Source organism: Orycteropus afer, unplaced genomic scaffold (assembly GCF_000298275.1).
Source record: "Orycteropus afer afer isolate SDZICR_OR568_19922 unplaced genomic scaffold, OryAfe1.0 scaffold00006, whole genome shotgun sequence".
NCBI classification, from domain to species: Eukaryota; Metazoa; Chordata; class Mammalia; order Tubulidentata; family Orycteropodidae; genus Orycteropus; species Orycteropus afer.
Window position 1 is genome coordinate 18,838,086 of NW_006921593.1, and position 19,187 is coordinate 18,857,272.

The 19,187-nt window shown below is 52.6% G+C and overlaps 1 protein-coding gene across 1 annotated transcript; it reads right to left on the minus strand.

Annotated features, from left to right (window-relative positions):
* Nucleotides 1–1,443: 1,443 nt before the first annotated feature.
* On the minus strand, nt 1,444–17,804 carry SEPTIN2 (septin 2). The gene is made up of 11 exons (XM_007941415.2): nt 17,715–17,804; nt 15,996–16,116; nt 12,541–12,627; nt 11,379–11,502; nt 9,670–9,804; nt 9,429–9,546; nt 7,094–7,195; nt 6,127–6,272; nt 4,279–4,362; nt 2,922–2,979; nt 1,444–1,545 (listed from the first exon to the last, which is right to left on the minus strand). Exons 1-11 carry the CDS (start codon nt 17,766–17,768, stop codon nt 1,444–1,446), a joined length of 1,131 nt encoding a protein of 376 aa, XP_007939606.2. The 5' UTR covers nt 17,769–17,804.
* Between the last annotated feature and the right edge of the window lie 1,383 nt (nt 17,805–19,187).

Here is a 19,187-nt window from a genome sequence, read left to right on the forward strand (position 1 = left end):
GCAAGCACCCAGGTCAGAGAAAACAGGCAATCACCTGCACCCCTCCTGCCGCAGGGCGCCCCCCAAGTGCTCAGTTCTTTCCCACTGTTGTGTCAGCACCAAGCCAGCGGGCCTCCAGGCTCAGCCCTGCCACTGAGGGAGTCCCAGGACCAGGCAGACCCCTCAGCAGCTTCATTTCCTCATCAGTGGATGAACTGGGAACTCTGCAAACCCGCCAGGCCCACTCTGAGGTGTGAGGTGCTCGAGGGCCTCCAGTGCAGGCACGCGCTGAACCGTACGCACTTCTGCACTCTACGCACACTCGGTGCTGCACGGTGAGCCTTGCAGGGCAGGCCCCTCTCAGTCCTGCTTCAACCACCACGGGAAGACAGGACCAGCAGCTCCCTCCCAGCTCCTTGCCATCTAGCTGACTGTTCTGTGGCATGCGCCACTGGGGCCTCCGTGGACCACTCCTCACCCCCGTTTTCCACAGTGAGGCTTCTCACTACTTTCCATGGCCGTCCCCAGCTTCTCACGCATCCCTAGGTCTGCCTCAAGGACGCACCATCGAGCCTTAACAGAGGCCCCCAGTGCTCTCCTGAAGTCAGTGTTGTCACAGCAGCCTTCGTGCCCATTCTTTCCTTTGCACTCGTGGGCCCTGAATGACCTTTCACCCCTTCCTCTGGAGAACAGACAGTCCCCAGTGACCACAGAACACAGGAGTGGACATGTGGCCTCCCTCATCCTGGGTCCCTGGTGTTTATAGATTCCTTTTGAGAAGCCACACCAGCACAGACTAAGCCAAACTTCTGGTGACCTGCTAACTGCCCATGGTGGGAGTGGCCAGGCGCAGGCAGTGGGAGTGGCTATCAGGAGCCCTGTGCCAGCCCAGGTGGCCCGCTAGACGTGGCATGGTCCTCCTCCCTTCACACCAGCTTTCTTGTCTGTCAACTCCACAAGCTACTCAGTGGTACCTTTTTATAGTCTTTGAAACAAGATGTTTTCAGCATTAATACATTTCTAATTGTATGACTAATACAAATGTTTTGACTTGTAATTTTCCTTCTGTAAGCTTAGAAAATATGCAAAATCTTTAAAACAAAGCTCAAGAAAATATATCAATGTTGGCTTCACAAACATTGTGAGCTTGAGGGTTGTGAGCCTGAAGGCCCGACAGACACCCTGACCCTGGCTCCCTAACTCTCGGTTCTCAGCAACAGCTCAAGACAGAGCTCAGCGTGCCCCTGATGAGGCACAACGGGAGGAGGGTCTTCCCTGACATCCAGGCTGCGAAGAGAACCTGGCTGGCTCCCACGGCTCCAGCTCACGCAGCACATACGCGTCACCTCCCGCTCGCCAAGAGCCCACTCGTGCAGCACACACAGCCCCCTCTCCTCTCTGCGTGTGTGCGCCACCTCCCGCTCGCCCGGTGCTTGCACCCCCGCTCAGCTTGTGCAGGTCACCTCACACGTGGTGCCCGTGTGCAGCGCCGTCGCCGTCTCCCGTCTGCATCTGCATCTGCATCTGCGCCTGCATCCTCGCGATCATCTCCTGCATGCGGCGAAGCTGGAACCAAGGAATTTTGGATACGTTATTTTCAGTTTGTCCTCTTAATGTGACCTAGGGCTATTCTGCGATTCCTAAAGTTTTAACTTCTAGGCTTTCTAAAACGTGACAGAGTTAACATACAAAGAACCTTCACAAATCAGCAAAAAGAGGACTCAACAGAACACTGAGTGGTACGAATATGCACGCCAAGTAAGAAATCTAAACCAGCAACAAAGAGACAAAACCGGGCGAGTGCTTTCTAACCTCCCAGGTGGGCACAGACTGGCAACATTCAGAGGGATGGGAGCTAAGTGGGGGGTAGGAAGTGACTTAGCTCTTCTGAGAGCAGCCAGGTCCCAGCTGTTCAAGTACTAAATGCTTTAACCCTGCTTTGTCCTTAGGGGGCTCTGAGAGACCTCCCCACGGCAGATGTGCACGCCCACGTTCCCAGTGACATGCTCCACCCTTGTCACATAGCAGCCTCCACCTTCCACACTGATCTGTCGCACTGCCACCAAACAGTTCTGATTAACTGCTTATAACCAGTAAGGCAAGTCTCATCAGTCCGTTTTTACAGAACATTCCATTTTCCTCATGCTTATCCTTCAAAGTAAATGTTAGAATGATTTCATCAAGCTCTCCTCTCAAAGAGAAGCCTAGCAGGTATGCACACAGCCCTGCTGGGACGTCCTGGACATCAAACTCAACAGAGAGGGGACCGGGATCCTGCACTGCCTTCCCACCCGCGTACCTGCAGCTCCAGGGATCTCTGAAAATGCCTCTTAACCGTAGTTTTCCACTTTCTTCCCCCCATGGGTCCTCTGACGTTTCTTTTTAAATAGCTCACTGTATTTAAAAATTGTTTACTGTCTACACATACAGGAAAATGACTCAGTTTTCAATTTCACCAAAATCAATGTTTGACTAAACTCTTAACTTTACAAGTTTTTTTTAGTTAAACTATCATCAGCAATTGAGAGAATGTATGTAAAGCATGATGAATATTACATGCACACGTGTCTATGTAAAGGACCATGACTACCATGTACACACACATGTAAAAAGAACTGTAAATATTATGTAAATGTGTGTATGTAAATGACCGTGACTATTATATACATGTGCATGTACATAAATGATGACGACTATGTACACGTGTGTGTATGTGAAGGATCACAACTATTATGCACACATATGTATACATATAAAGGACCACGACTATTACGGAAACCTGTATGATTACGTAACAGCCATGCAAATCAACCAGACGAGTCACAGGTAATCTACCAGTTCTCAAAAAATTGAGAAAAGAAAACTGTCAGTCGGTCAATTACAAAGAATACCCTGTGAACCTACAGCTTTAGCCCCAAGGACACAAATGCTGCTCCACTCACCTCTGCTTCCTTTTCCAGCAAGATCTGGTCTTTATTCACGTCCTCATTCTCCACCTTCCTGAGAGTGGAGAGAAATTACAATCATGATACCATGATGAACGCAGTCAGTTATTTCTCATGACTGAAAATTCACTTTATAATTCTGAGAAACACTCCCATTTAAAATCACCTACGTTGGTTACTTTTGATTAAAGATGTGAGTGAGTGAGAAGGGAGCACAATGTGAAAAAGGCGCAAACAGCAGAAGGGCAGACCCCAAAGGCCTTTGCTCCTGCAGCGGCGGTGGGACTGTCGTCTTCCGCTGACTGGGCTCACGTGCCATATGCAGAGCTCTGAGCCAAGATGGACTTCGTGAGCACAGAGCACCGCCATGGCCCCGAGCGTACAGTGCTCACCACATCCTGCCCCAGGGCCAGAGTGGCTACAGGGCCCAGGCTGCCTTTTCCTGCGCAGGTGCAGGGACAGACATTCCTGCCACCATGCCACAGGCCCCTCTTAAAGAGGGGCAGGACCCGCTCGTCTCTGCAAGGACGACAGAGGGAATGTGGGAAGTGGCAGGGCCTGAGCAAACACACCACACAGCCGTCCTTGGGGCACTGGCCCCACCGTAAACTCCTCAGTCAGGTCCCTAACTGAACAGCACAGGAACTGTGACTTTTGTTTGCTCCACTCATGGAGGTACAATCCTCCTTGTTATTAAAACATGTGTCTCCATGAGCTGCTGTGAGAAAGCCCCCAAGGGGGAATCACAAAGTTCTGTGGAGCTCTGTGGGGTTCTGTGAGACACAAGCCAAGGACCCAATGAAGACCCACAGCTGCTCCAGGGCAGCTCGGATCCCCCACAGGGACCCACAGCCAATCAGCGGCAGTTCACCGTGGCTCACTCCTTTGCTGGGGAGCCACAGTTACAATGGCAAACACAGCTTTCCTCATTTATGAACGATGACGCTCTCAAGAAGGGACCCAGCCTTTCCATCTCAACCTGCTCCTCACGTGCAGCCCATGAAGGCCACCTCTTCTTCCCAATGCTGAGTCTCCTGAGAAACTTTTGAATAGGAAACAAATCACAGTGCTTAGAGGACAGGAAGCTGAATGACAGATGGGGGTGGGGAGGTGACTGACAGGGGCACAATATAGATGGGATGGGGACCATGTGCCTCAGGCCACACCACCACACAGATGGGGAGACACACAACATGGCTCGGGGTGACACCACACGGAAGGGCGGATGACATAGCTCAGGGCAACATCAAAGGATGGGGATGACATGGCCCAGGATGACACGGCTCAGGGCAGCATCACAGATGGAAGGGGGATGACACGACTCAAGGCAACATCACACAGAGGAGGGGACCACCTGCCGCCTCTCTTGAGTCTCTCGGAACGGAAGTTCTCATAGTGGAGGTCCTGGGTCACCTCCTGGAGGTCCTGCATGTGCGTTCTGAAAGAGAAAAGGACCTGCACTGAGCTACACGCTGAGACACACCCTCGTGTCACCGTCACAGAAGAAACAGTGATGGAAACTCTCCTTACACCTGGCAACGGCACAAAGTCACCAGACTCTCCGGATGAGGAAGTGGCCACAGAACCAGCTAATGAGGCACACCCTCCCTCGTTGCCACAAGAATGCACCTGCAGGGCTGGAGTGAGCCCCAAGCACTGCCAGCCTGTCTAGGGCCAACATGCCGAGGAGCCAGACGGATGGGACTGAGGGGGTCTTGGGAACACAGTGTTCAAAACAGAAAACACTTTCCTAAAGGAACTTCTGGAAAAATGTACCTCCAACAGTCTCAGCTTGTCCAGCAGAAATTAATACACACTCTTACACCTTGAAGAGCCAAGGAGCATCCGTGATGGAAAGGGCAGTAGAGGGAACCTGAGTGTTCTGGATCTAACAGCAGAACCATGAGCTCTGGGCCTGACGCTTGTCTCAGGACAGTCATCCCCACGAGCCTCCTGCTCATCTCAGGGGACAGTCACCCCTGAGCCCGCCCCTCGTCTCAGGGGACAGTCACCCCTGAGCCCGACCCCCGTCTCAGGAGAGACTCAGAGGAGTCAACTCTCTAAGCCTCCAGCTCATCTTTGGAGACAATCATTCCCTGAGGCTCCTCCCCCAGGATTTACAAACACACGTGCACTCTGGGATGAACAAACATTAACACATGGCTGATAACCAAAAGGGTGAGTGGTTCAAACTCACCAGCTGCTCTATGGAAGAAAGATAAGGCAGTCTGCTTCCATAAAGATTTACAGCCTTGGAAACCCAACGGTGGTCACTATGAGTCGGAATCAACTCAGTGGCAGTGAGTCTGGTTTTTCAAGTTTACTCAGGATGGAGGCAACAGGCTGGGTCTTGGCAAAGGGGCCCCTGGTTCTGAGAATCACTCAGTGGACACCCGAGTGGAAGACCTTGCCCAAGGACCTCAGCACTGGAGGGGCTGAAGCAACCTTTAACTCCTCACGTGACAGTTAAATTATGCTCAACCCAGCATGACTGCCGACGGTTTGCTGACTCAATTCCCCGACAACGGCCAAGCTGAGCAACAGGGTATGCGGCAGACACAGCAGTTCCCCGTCACAGACCAGCCACCTGTCAACTCTGCCGAAAGGGCACCTCGCTGGGCATTACGCAGGGCTCTCTTCTGACCTCCTCATTCCAGAGCAACAGCTACATGCACTTCTTACTAGACGTGAATTTTTTTTAATGACTATTTCTGCAGCCGAGCCTACTGTAGTCACAGACAGGAAACCGAGGGGTCTGCAGGCCTAACGGAGCAGCTGGATACGTGCTGGTGGCTGGCACGCAGCAGCACAGCAGCGGGCCGCGCCTGCGAAGTAGCCACACGCTGCTCCCTGCAACAGGTTAGGGTCAGCGTCACTATACTACAGCATCCTCCTCACCACAGCAAGAAAGCCTTCTCTTCGGGCCCTACTCCGTCAGTTCAGGTCCATGCAACTTTTAGCACTAAAAAACTTCTAGCAGGGGAGCCATGAAGTCATAGATCATGTGTAGAAAATGTTTTAGGGGCCAAGAAGCCGCAAGTCGTGTGTGGAAAAGCTCTGGGAGGGGGTCATGAAGTCACAGGGTGTGTGGGAGCGGCCCAGGGCACAGGCATATGCAGCCATGGGTGAGTCTGGCAACTTGGAGCTGGGCAGGGTGCAGCCCCAAGCCTCCCCGAGTCCCCCCCGAGTTCCAGGGTCTCACATGAGCATGGTTCTCAGCTTCAGGAAGTCATTGTGTTCGGGGTTCTCCACCTCCACCACCCCCCAGGGGTAAAGGCGGCCTCGGACCTTCTTGCCTTTGGCTTCAATCAATTGGTTGGATCCGACCACTGAGAACGGGATGCTGGCCTAGAGAGAGATAGGGAGAGAGGCTTGTCAGGAAATGTTGACTTTCACTGCAAACACAGAGCATCAGCAGACACTTAGCACTGTCTGCACCAGGCTCATGTGGAAAAGTGAGGGTTTGCCAGCATCTCCCTGGGAAGGGCCAGATACGCTCCACACGGATAAACAGCATGAAAACAATCTACACCTTTAGCCAACAACGCAGCAGCAGGAGTCCCAAACACAGGTCCCCATTGCCTACAGTCTGTTCAGATGACGCCCGACCACACTTATGCCCATACTCCCTTAAGATTGTTTTTTAAACAGGAAAGCAGTTCCTCTTTTGTCAATTACTTCCCCCTAATGGCCTTAAAGATCTCAAACCCAGACCCTTGCAGTGCTGGACCACGGGTGGGGTACAGGCAGTGACACAGAGCACGTACTCTGGGTGTGGGCTCTCTGGGGCCTTCCAGGAGCCAGGCTGCTCTACCTGCTCAAGGGCGTGGGGCAGGGCACAGCCCACTCCATCCTCACTCATGACCTCTTGCTCCATTCCTGCCACCCCAAGATGGCACCTGTTCCTCTGGCCTCTGCCAGCAGCAGCAGCGGTGGTCAACAACCAGGAAGAGCCCCCGTAAGTTTTAACACGGGTTTGCACAACGCCCAAACCACGAGTCGTATCTCACAGAACACGTCACGGACACTAAGTGCCACATACTCATGCACGTAAACAGAAAGCAAGACGGTAACTGAGCCACGTGGATGATCTCAGGAGGGCTGTGCATTCTGGGGCCTGACCCTTCGACAACCCTTAGGAGCCCATGGACTGGGAAAGGCACTCCTACCTTGAGAAGCCTAGTTTGCTCTTTAAAATCTTCATCTTCGTCAGACTCAGCATCAGGTAAGTGGTAGATTTTGATACTGTGTTCTTCAATTTCATCCAGAACCTGAAAGGAGGACAGAAGTGCTAACAGTCTGAGCAAATGCTATGTTGCCTCAGCCAACGTAACCCACTACGTCACAGTGTGCCACAGTCATCTCCGTGTCAACAAAGACTCAAACTGATGACTAAAATCGTCTTCGGGTGCTTTTATGAACTGCTGGAAAGGCATTTCTCCCTGACTTTTTGCGGACCCCGTCCAGACCAACTCTAGTACCTCAATGCTAAAGCACAAGGACATGCTAACAGCCTAGCCAGCAGCAGAGTCAGCCCAAGGACACAGAGCAAAAAAAGCAAACAAACGGAGAGCTGCTACAGGCACACAGAGGGGCGCCTGGAAGACAGGAGCCATGGGAGGAGAGGCAGCCAAGGCTCATCTGGACAAACACCCTTCCAAGGCACAGAGGGGAGGACACACAGCCATGTTGGGAATCACAGGTAATGTGATTTCCTGTGGGGCTGAAATATAAGACTACTGGGTGTGTGAGTGGACGAGGCAGGAGAAACTCAGCTACCACTGGACAGTTGTCTGCATTCCAGGCCAGGGATCTGGACTTCACTCAGTGGGCCCCAAGCCAGCAGTGGAGTGTCATAGCCTGAACCAGACAGGCAGAAGATGGCATGAGGGACGCTCTGAGAAGAGCTAGCTGCCCACCACTCCACACACACCGGGGTGAGCCCAGACCAGGAGGCGTGCAGCTGGGAGGCCTGAAGGCAGAATTGATGGGGTTAAGGAGAGGATGCCTGAGTGTCCCCAGCAAACTCGTGACTACAGCGAGGGGACGAAGGAGAGGCTGATGAGCAGGACCAACAGCACAGGTCCTCAGTGACGGGGCTGCTACATGCCAGGGACACATCACCAAACCAAGCCCCGACCTCAGGGACTCAAGGAGCACACCAAGGGCCCTGTGTGGGGTGCTGGGGCAGAGTTGGAGGGTCGGGGAGCGGCACGAAACGGTACAGTCAACCGTGCAGACATCTAGGGAGGAGTCTTCTGGGCACAAGGGTCACTATGGAAAGGCTCTAAGGCAGAAACACAGTGGTGTGAAGAAGAGCAAGGGGACTGGGACAGAGAATGTCGTCAGTGAGAGAAGCCTGAGCAGAGCATCAAAACTAACCCGAACACTCATCAAGGTTGTTGGTGCTGTCACGGCAGCCCTGACTCAGGGAGACCCTACACGCGACAGAGCGAGACACTGCTTGGTTGTGCGCCGTCCTCAGACCTTGCTATACTTGAGCCCTGCGTTGCAGCCACTTTGCCAACCCATCTCCGCAGGAAACTGGTTGGATGAGTCACACACGCTCACACAGGGCAGCTGCTAAGAATTACTGTGGAGCTACACACACGTGCCACGAGGCTGAGAGATCCGTTCATATCGAAAAATCAAATGGCAGAGTTCCACAGACAACACGATCTCGTCCTGTGAAGACAGGCTGTTCTTGGGGAACTCTACTGCAAGAGTGGCTGTTTTGTGGGTCTTGGCACTCTTGTTTTCAGAACTTAGCATAACTCATCTATCTGAACTTTCTTAATGAACACAAAACCAGAAACAGGTAGACGACTGACAAGAAGACCCTGCAGATGGTGTAGATGGTGGACAGAGGCTTCTTGGAGAAAGCACCTGGGGTGGGGCGGGCACAGGCTGGCTGACACACAGGGGCAACCTGCACTCAAGGACTCAAGAGGCAGGCCGTGAAACCCCGGGACCAGAACCCCCACACCTGGAGCAGAACCCTCACACCTGAAGCACTCCTGGCTAGACTGTGTGAGGTGCTAGAAAGAAAACGCCACAAACGCATGCAGACCAACACGGGTCTGCACTCACGTCGTTCACTTCCCAACTCAGCCACTTCTGAACACTCAGGACCATAACCCAAGCCAAAAACCTGGTACCTTCGTGAAGGCAAAATAATAAAAGAACAACTGCCAGTCTGCTCATTATTAGCTGTCCTTTAAAGACATCACCCCAGAGGCTGAGAACAAGTCCCACAGCCCTGCCTCCTTAGACAGCGCAGAGTCCCCCATCACTTGCCCTTCCTCCCCTCCCTCCGCTCCCATGGAGGGCCCGGGGCTAACTGCCTTCCCTCTGCTCCCACGGAGAGCCCTGGGGCTACCTGGCTCTCCGTTGCTCCCACAGAGAGCCCTGGGGGTACCTGCCCTCTGTCTGCTCCCTTAGAGAGCCCTGGGGCTAACTGCCTTCCCTTGCTCCCATGGAGCCCCGGGCTAAATGGAGACTCACCCGTTTCTTCAGGCGCTCCCGCTCCTTCAGTGTGAGGGTGTCGGCCTTTGCGATGACGGGCACAATGTTCACCTTATTGTGGATTGCCTTCATGAACGCAACATCCAAGGGCTTCAGTCTACAACGTTGTTCATGCATCATGTTTAGGGACAGAACAGGAGAGCACGTGCTGTCTCAGTTCCCGCAACACTCAGTGTGGTGAAAGTCGGCACCGGCGCCCACATGGCAGACGACAACTTACCCGTGTCCAAAAGGGGAGATGAAGTAGAAGCAGCAGTGAACCCTGTTGTCTATGATGTGTCGTCTGTTCAGGCCGCTCTCATCATGCAGGTACCGTTCAAATTGCTCGTCAATGTAGGAGATGATGGTCTTGAAACTGAGACAGAGACACCAACAATCATGGGGTGCGAAGGTAGGCGGCCCAGCTCCCAACAGGAGACCTGTCTCCCCGTGTCCCGTGGGCATGGAACACAATGACTGTCAGCTGGAGAAAACTGACTCCTGGATTTTTCACTTTGACAAGGGACATTTCACCCCAGGGCTGGGAGTAAACAGCCTGACTAGAGTGTACCATGAGGAACCTGAGGGTGACGAGGTAGAGAGCGACACCCACTATCCCAGAGCGGCAAAGCCTCGGATCAGTAGGCTTACTAGGGTGTGGGACAGTGGAGTGCATGGCCATGTGGTAAGAGCAGCCCAGAAAAGCGAGAAGGCCTCCTGCTTCCTTTCTCATCTCCTGCTAGCAAAGTCAACGCTGGGTGCTCACAGGGACCAGGGCCAGGAGCACTCTGTACCACCACAGTGGCCTGTCTGCATGGCTACGGTCAAGACCACTCCGTCCAAGGTAACAGTAACTTCAGAGCCAAACACCCCGAAGGAGTGAGCCACTGGGTCCCCAAGCTCAGGACCACGGTCGTGGGGGCTATCAGGCTCGATTGGCATGAACACACTGCACAAAAGCATCATCTACATTTCACTCCGTGAGTGGCGGTGGGTCTTCCAAGCTTGCGAGTGGGCCATCTAGGTGCAATAATTGGTCTCTCCTCATCCACAACAAAGAATGGAGAAAACCAAAGACATGTGGAAACATTTAGTCCAAGGGACTAGTAGGCCATGTAAACCTTAGCCTAGACGATTGTCAGACAGAAGAACTAGATGCTTCCCAACTACCAGTCAACCACTCAGAAATGGATCAGGAGATCCTGGACAGAATGGGAGAACAATGTGGGACAAGACTCCAAATTATCAAAAAGACCAGGCTTACTGGCCTGATAGAGGCTGTGAAAGCCCCGAGGCAATGGCCCTTCGTGCCCCGTCTGGCCTGGAATTGAACTCACTGAGGATTCCAGCCAAACAACAGACAGGTCCACAGGTGACCACTGACACCAGGTAGGCAGGTGCACGCCTCAGTCCCCTCAACCGCGGGAGATCAGAAGGGCAGTGTTTGCACAGGGAGATGGCTCAGTGGGCAGGAATGCATAGGAAAGGAGGACACAGGAAACAAGGTAAGCACAAAGAAGAAGTGGGAAGACAGCTGTTACACTGTGGGACTTGCATTTAACATCACGAAACAAAATGTGTATGAGCTGTTGTACGCAAGATCAATTTGTCTGTAAACTTTTTTCTTTTCCAAATAATAAACGAAAGACTGCTGTCATCTCCACACTTGCGCTCCTGGTGTGTGAATGTCTGCCAGTGAGCACGGGTCTGCAGCACCATCTCCGCTGATCCCTCTCCCAGGCCTTGTTCCCTCCTGTGTAGAGGAGGAAGCCTGCACCAAAACACCGTCCCAATTCCTTACTTCAAAAGTCCCTGTTGGCTGAGCTACAAACAGTCTCGCTGTTCTACAGTTACTCCCGCCCTGAAAGTGCTCATTCACAGCATAGGCAAACGTGTGATGACGGGGCGCAGACACCAAGGTGGGGACGTGTGACGGTGCCTGGCACACACCAGTCTCGGCAGTTAATGGCATCACCGTAGCCAGGTGTATCCACCACGGTCAGTCGCAGCTTGACCCCTCGCTCTTCAATCTCCACGGTGGAGGCCTCGATCTGGACGGTCCGCTCTATTTTTTCTGTAAAAGAGACAGACTTGATGCAGGAAGCGCCGTCAACACGAGGTGGGACCTGAGGGGGCGCTGTTGTTAGTGTTCTCCACACCCAACGCCATGACGGCTCCATCCCACCCTTGGGTGTGGCATCTCAGCTACTCACTACCTCCCTCCAGAGGTGGGTTCTTAGAAGTTAACATGAGGCTCGTGTAAAAGCCAAAGTAACATGTAACACCCCAAAGTCAGTGAAGGAAAAGCCCAGGAGGAGATTCATGTAATGTTTGGAAAGATTAAAATGCCAAGATTAAAAATGACAATTCGTTCCTGGGACAAAGAAAACAGAAAATCATCTAAGAATTTATTTAGAAGTTGACTCTCACAGTACCAGCAAAGGGCCCTCTTTCCTGCTGCACCAGCCCATCTTGGCCCTGACCTGGCGCCCCTTTCATCTACCCCACGAGCCTATGTGGGTACTGGTGGCCTGTGCAGGGATCTGGACATTGGGTGAAATGGCAGCCACACCCATGCCTATACCTAGAGCTTGGCTTCACTGCAACAAACAATCCCCATGATCCTCCCACCAGACCTGCCGCACCAGAGAAACTACTGACCACATTTCCCAAATGATGAGAACCAACCTACAGAGGAAAGATACAGCGCCTCACCTAAGTGACATGTTCCATGTTTAAAGCCAAACAAAGCACGTGTGTCTGTGTGTGTCTATACACACACGGCTGCAGCATCCAAGGTTTCTGGGCTCTCTCAGCACATACACATGTGCACTCCCCTGGGCTGCAGTATTAAAGCTCCCCGGCTGTGCTCCACACACACACAGGGCCACAGCCTCAAAGGTCCCCGGGCACTCTCTGCAAACGCATGCACACATGTAGGGCTGCAGCCTCAAAGGTCCCCGGGCGCCCTCTGCACACACACACGCATGCACACATGTAAGGCTGCAGCCTCAAAGGTCCCCGGGCGCCCTCTGCACACACACACGCGTCCACACAGGTCCCCAGGCACCTCCCCTCGCCTCTCCCAACAGAGCTTCCACCAGGGCCTCACCTGCCGCTCCGGGGAGGACCCTCTCTGGGTAGAGGTCAGTCAGGAACAGGCTGTTAATAAGCGTTGACTTTCCCAGTCCCGACTCACCTGTGGTGGAAACAAAGCACCCTCACGACCACATCCACATCCACATGGCACAACAACTGTTAAGTCTCCCGAGGACCCCGGAGGCCCAGCACGGGGTGCAGAACCTCACGTCACTTCATATCCTGGTCACAGCGCTGTGTGGACATGTGTGAGGCCGTCACTGGCCTGGCAGTGGTTCAGAGCCTCACCCACAGCACTTCACGTCCTTGTCACAGTGCCGTCCAGACATGGGTATGGCGGATCGCTGGCTCAGGACCTCACCAACATCACAGCACATCCTCATCACAGTGCCGTAGGGACATGCACGAGGGCAGTCACTGGCCTGGTATTGGTTCAGGACCTCACCAACGTCATGACACATGCTGGTCATGGTGCCATGGGGACGTGCATGAGGCTGGTCACTGGCCTGGTATTGGTTCAGGACCTCACCAACGTCAGAGTGCTGTATGGGAAACAGTGCCATCTCATCTCACTAATGAGGAGACAGGCATGGGGCTGGTCACTGGCCACGACTGAGTGCAGGTCTGTGGACCGCAGGGTCTGTGTGTCCTGCTGCACTGCACCCTGCGATCAGATCGTGGTCTCACCTCCTCCTCAACGTGGGGAGTGGCTTCTGGGAGTTGGTCTTTGTGTTTGACAAAAGGAACGGAAAGCAGGTTTTCAGTTCTGACTCCAGGTCACTAAACTCCAGAGCAGTCTGAAGGGATGTGTTCAAAGAAAAGCTATGGGAGACAGGGCAGCCGCTCAGGGTGCCTGGACAGGTGGGCCAGGGCAGACATTCCCCCGTTCACCCTCCCACTGCCCAAGTGGGGACTGGCCCTTCCTCTCACCAGTTCACACCCCTCATTCCTCACCATGCAGCCACCCCGTGCCCAGCACCCCATGCCTCAGTTCACGCTGGTGATGTGAGGTGACCCAGCTGGGCATAGTGTTCCCTCAAGCATGTAATGAGTCAGAAATCTCCCTTCAACTCCTGTGACTCTACATCCTGAATACTTCAAATTTAACTTCCAAAAATACGCCACGGACCACAAAATTAAATTTTATGTTCAAAGGAAGCACAGAACCTAAGCAACTGCTGACTAGTTTTCTTCACACACTAGAAGCATGAACCAGTCCCCTCTCTGCAGGTTAATCCTATCAGGCACAATCTGAACAGATGCACGCCTCAAAGTTGCCTGCCAGTCAGCCGTGAGCCAATGTGAAATGCATTTGTGATGTCGGGCATAAGGTGTACACATCTGTGGACAAAACAGTCGCCATGTTTCAGGAATCATTATTGCTGGATGTGTGTCAACTTGGCTGAGCCTGGTTGAGTGGCTGGGCAGCTGGATGTAGTATTCCCCATGATGAGACTGGTAATCAACTCCATGGTGGAATCTACTATGAGCAGCTGAGTAGCTGCCTTTGGGTATGTGGTCTGCTTCCTGTATATAAGGAGAAGTTTTGAGAATGGTCTCTAGCCTATGGCACGCTTGGACCCTGCACGTAGCCGTGTCTTTGTTGAGCAGCCTGCCATGCTCTGCCGACTTTGGGACTTACAATGGACTTAAGTTAAGGGCCTGCCATGTGGTTTGGTAACATCCGGACTGTGCCTTTTTACTTGTCAACCTTGGGGCTTGTCAGCCTCAGCAGCCAGCAGCTGTCTGAGTGAAGAAATGCCTCTGGCTCCAGTGGGCCAGGAGCAGGAGGCAGAGCTGGACCCCAAGGTCGAGGGGCTTTCACCCAGCCCCTAGAGCCTGGCACTGTGAACTTGGACTTAAAGCCTTCAAACTGTAAGAATAAACTCCTGTTTGTTAAGGCCATCCCATTTGTGGTATGTTTCCTGTCAGAGCGGCACTAGGTAACCAGAACACTGGACAATCAGGAAACAGAGTATATCCAAACTATGTAGGTTTACAGAAGCAGGCCATACATTCCTGAGACCACAGTCTTACAGGTGAGGAGGGACGTGGGCCAGACAAACCCGGGGCCGAGTACTGAGCGTACCTGAGCCGAGCGTACCAGGGGCACACGAGCTCTCCTTCCAGGGCAGCCCCTCCTCAGTGGTGGGCAGGGCCCTCCCGAGTGGCCTCACCGACCTTTGCTAAGCACTTTCTAAGTGCCTGGCATTGGTCTAGGTGCTGAGACCCGACAGAGAACAAGACAGAGACCCTCAGTCTTCACAGAGTCTGCAGGCCAGCAGGGCTGACAACAAGGACTATCCCTACCCACTAGAAGGGGGACAGCTGGACAGAAGCACAGCTCCACAAAGACGGGTGCCCAGAACATGACATTTCAGCAGAGGTGGCATCTGCTGAAAAAGGTGCAACATCCCAGACACTGCTTCTAACCTGCAAACCTTCACGTGTATTAGGGTGTATGGGATGGTTTCAGGCAGGACAGCCTCAGGGCCACGCCTACAGGTGGCATGCTTACTAACACAGAAAGGGCATAACTGCGCAGTGTGGGCCGGACCTGGGAGCTCCGTTCTGGTCCCACTCTCTAATACCTCCATCCTAGCTTGATGTCTCTGAGATCAGTGTCATTAACGGGGAGAGGAGACACATGAGGAGCTGTGGATCTGCAGGAGGCCACTAGCATCCCAAACCCTTCCTGCAAACGACACGCTACAAGAGTGGCAGCAAAGTGCCGCATGCCAGGGTGTGCGTGTCAGAAATACACGACTGTCTTGTGCACAAGGGAGCGCCACAAATGGACCATCAGAGCAGGAGGGCTCCCCCTTCCTTCTGAAATCCCAGCAGGCGAGCTGTACCGGAGCGTCAGCTTGTAGTCTAACTCAAGTGGAAACACGGTAAGAAAACACACAGCTCGGCCAGTGACAGAGCTTGCAGATCTGGGGGAACCTCTGCATTTATCTTCAAGTTCTGAACCAATGAGGGAAGGCTGCTTCCATCCCAAACACGGACCAGTGTGCCCTCTCCAGAGGCCCTGGACACTGGTCCTCCCACTCACACAGCTCCGTCACGCATGGGGGCACAGTGAGACAGGGGAGACGTGAGAGGAGGCACCACCTCACAGGAGGGACACTCACCCACTCGGGGGTGGGGCCGAGGAAAGTCTGAGAGTAGGTGGCACAGATCCAGAGGCTACCCCTACCAGTGACAACTTCCATCACATCAGAGAACAGCAGGAAAAACAGAATCCTACCATTCAGCAAGGGTTTCCAAGCAACAGCTACTTGCTCAAATTCCCCAGTTCCCTGACCCCGCCGACAGCATCCCCCCTATAGCTTCACAGCCTGATCACTGGGCTCCAATGCTGGGAGGGGAAGAGCCATGTCATTGAGTAATGCAATGGCTTACTGAACCTACCCAGGACTCAGCAAACACTCACATAATCCCCCACTAGAATGATGAATTCCTTACCTACAACCATCAGTGTGAACTCGAAACCTTTCTTCACGGACTTGCGGTGCACCTGGTTGGGAAGATTTGCAAATCCAACGTAGCCAGGTGTCTCTGGGTTTATAAACTGCGCAGGCTGCTGCTACAATGAGATTTCAAAGAGGAGACAAGCACTTCCGTGGCTGCTTTCAAACACACCCAGCTACATCACTGACAGATACAGGTAACAGGAAGTTCTCAAACAGTGCAACAGACAGGCACACAGTAAACTGCTTCCAACTAGTCACACTCCAGAGGGAAGCGGCTGCTGGGGATGGCAGCCCAGTGTCATGGGCACGGACTAGCTGGGGTGGACATTCTGGCTCCTGTACCCTGGTCAGCAACTAAAGAGGCATGTTTCATCTGCCTGGACGCAATTTCAGGAGCATCATCCGTGAGGGTCACAGGAAATGCGGCCAGACTCAAAGAGTAAAGCCAGACCGGACGGTCGCTGCGTTCTGCAAACTTAGCTCAACTTGGGGCAGCTTCCAAAGCAAACTCTCCCAGCACCGGTGTGCAGCGTGGGTGCAAGAGCCATTTCTAACAGCTGTGTTCCCTTTGCCACAGAGCCTGGCTCCCCATGTGAGTGGCAGGGTGTCAACTGCCCTGGGAGGACTGAGGACAGGAGAGTCGCAGCAACCACACAGGAGCACCAACGCTCCTGGGAGATGACAAGGGGGTGATGGAGCAAGATGTGCTAAGGCAAGTGTGGCCACACCAGACTCCAGGTGGTAGGCACACAGGTGTCACTGTAAAATTCTTCCCCCATTTATGTATGCCTAAAAAAATTTAGTAATAAGACACTGCAAAAAAAGAACATGTATGTAAGTTATCATTAATGTGACAGATTTCACTCGAGTCCTGGCATTAAAGCTCCACGGGTCTGCAGTGGCCGATATCTCGGAAGTGAATCGCCAGGCCCCTCCTCTGAGAAGCCTCAGGTGGACTTGAGCAGCCAACCTCTGGTGAGTGACTGAGCACATTCATCACCTGCACCCCCCAGGGACTCTGGGTAAAAGGAAGCGGTCAAATGAATTGCCCATCGCACAGCTATTAAAGCATGTTTACTGAAAAGGGGAAGAAAGTTAGAACAAAAGTTCAAATGACAACGCAGCGTTAAAACAGCAACACGCTGACAGAGCTGGTTTCCCAGGGGTGGGAGCGAGGGCTCGTTTTTCTTTGTTTATCTGCGGTCCACACAATGTCTACAGCTAAAAATATCTCAACAGAAAAAAACAAAAATGAGTATGAAGGTCGTGCACCTGAGAGCAACAGTCTCCAAAGAGAACAGACCCAGAGCAACACCAATCTTCCCGCAATCCGAAGCCTGGTGCTGCCTCCCTCAGCCTAAGAACCGCCTGCCTCAGAGCTCTGGGCTCTCGGCTACTTCACAAGGACTGGTCTAAGTCAAGTTACTACCTGGAAGAGCCCCATCAATTCTATGGAGACCAATGATCAGAATCTTCAGTGATCGTTTCTGATGTTATTTTCTTGGAAACAGGAAATGGAAGCCTGAAAAGAGATCGCACACGGCTTCCAGGATGAAATCGAAATCTGAATGCTTCCAACTCAAGAAGTCAGATGCTTCAGTGTTAAAGACACTGAGTCATGTGAATTACATCAACACTGGGACCCGTCTCTGTGAACAGTTGGAAAACCTAGGGCAGTTTCTTATACTGTAACCCAAGTATGGCCTCTTACCTTGGACATCTTGAGTGAAGTCTCGTCAACCTGCTGAAAAACAGATATACACATGTGCACACATACACAAGTATGTATGAGCACATGTACATATACATACATGCGTACACACACCTTACACATGTGTGATTTAGTAGGAACTGACCTGTTACTGATTTATACATAAGTCATCAATAGCATCTCACTTAGCTTTATTTTGTATCAAGTACTTCCCCAGAAATAACTGTTTCTCACTATGAAGATAAATCCGATTTTAAAAATCAGAGGTTGATGAAAGCAACTATACACACCCATGTACCCACGTACAGTCCATGCCTTCCAACAGCATCCAAACTTCCTTTAGTACTTATTGTAGACTACGTATTAGGGAACAGGAGCCTTGGCAAACAGTAGTTACTCAGCTGCTAACCAAAAGGTTGGCAGTTCAAATCCACCAGCCACTCTGCAGGAGAAAGATGAGGTCGTTCTGAGCTGGGATCAACTTGATGACTGGTTTGTTTAGTTTTCTAGGTGTTAGGGACCAAAAAAAAAAACCCCAAACTCACTGCCACCAAGGCGATCCGAATCATAGCGACCCCTCCTTGGGTTTCTGAGGCACTATCTCTATGAAGTAGATTGCCCAATCCTCCATCCTAGGAGTGGCTGGCGGGTTTGAACCCCCAGCCTTCTGGTTAGCAGCAAATGCCTCAGGCACAAGGCCACCAGAGCTCCCAGATGTTAGGGACATGATAGAAAAGGTATGCGTCCACAGTGTCTGGAGTTCCATCACGCCCCTTCTCTCTCTAAAACCTTTCGAGGCTGGGAGATGCTGCTGGGTGGAGGGCTGTAACGCAGTGCACCACCTTTCCAAGATTCCTGGAGCTCAAGGACCAGGTTGGGACCCTGTCCAGGGCACAAAGAACAGCTACAACAGTAAGCAAGAGCAAGGACAGAAGGACCAAGAGGGACACACGGCAACAGTCAGAGATATTGGGATTTCCCCCCCAAGTACACAAGCCCTGGAGCTCCAGGATGTGCAGTCTGGGCTGACCTTGGGTGACAAGGTCAGGTGACAGGACTGTAGTCAGACTGATTGCCTGAGAGTTTAAAAACTTCTCAGAAAGCTTTGTTTACTTGTCTACCCTTCCTTCTCAAGGCTAAATCTAACACTCCTGATTACCACACCCCCAAGTTTCTGTTTCCAACAATAATGCACCAACTTCTCTGAGGAAATGAGGCCACCTGCGTAGGGCCTGGTTAACTCCGGGGAGCCTCTTGCAGGACAGGTGCTTGTAAGTCTCCAGCAGCATCTCTCGCACAAGGCCGAGGCTGTACTTGGGGTTCTCAGTTCTCCTTCTGGTGGCCACTGTCGGGGGCCAGGGGAGGGGTGAGAATGGCTAAGAAATACTGACAAATGCAGTCTCCAAAGTGCTTCTTGCCTTAGCGCGAGTTTCAGCCAAACAACAGACAAGCCTACAAGGTGCCCCCCCCCCC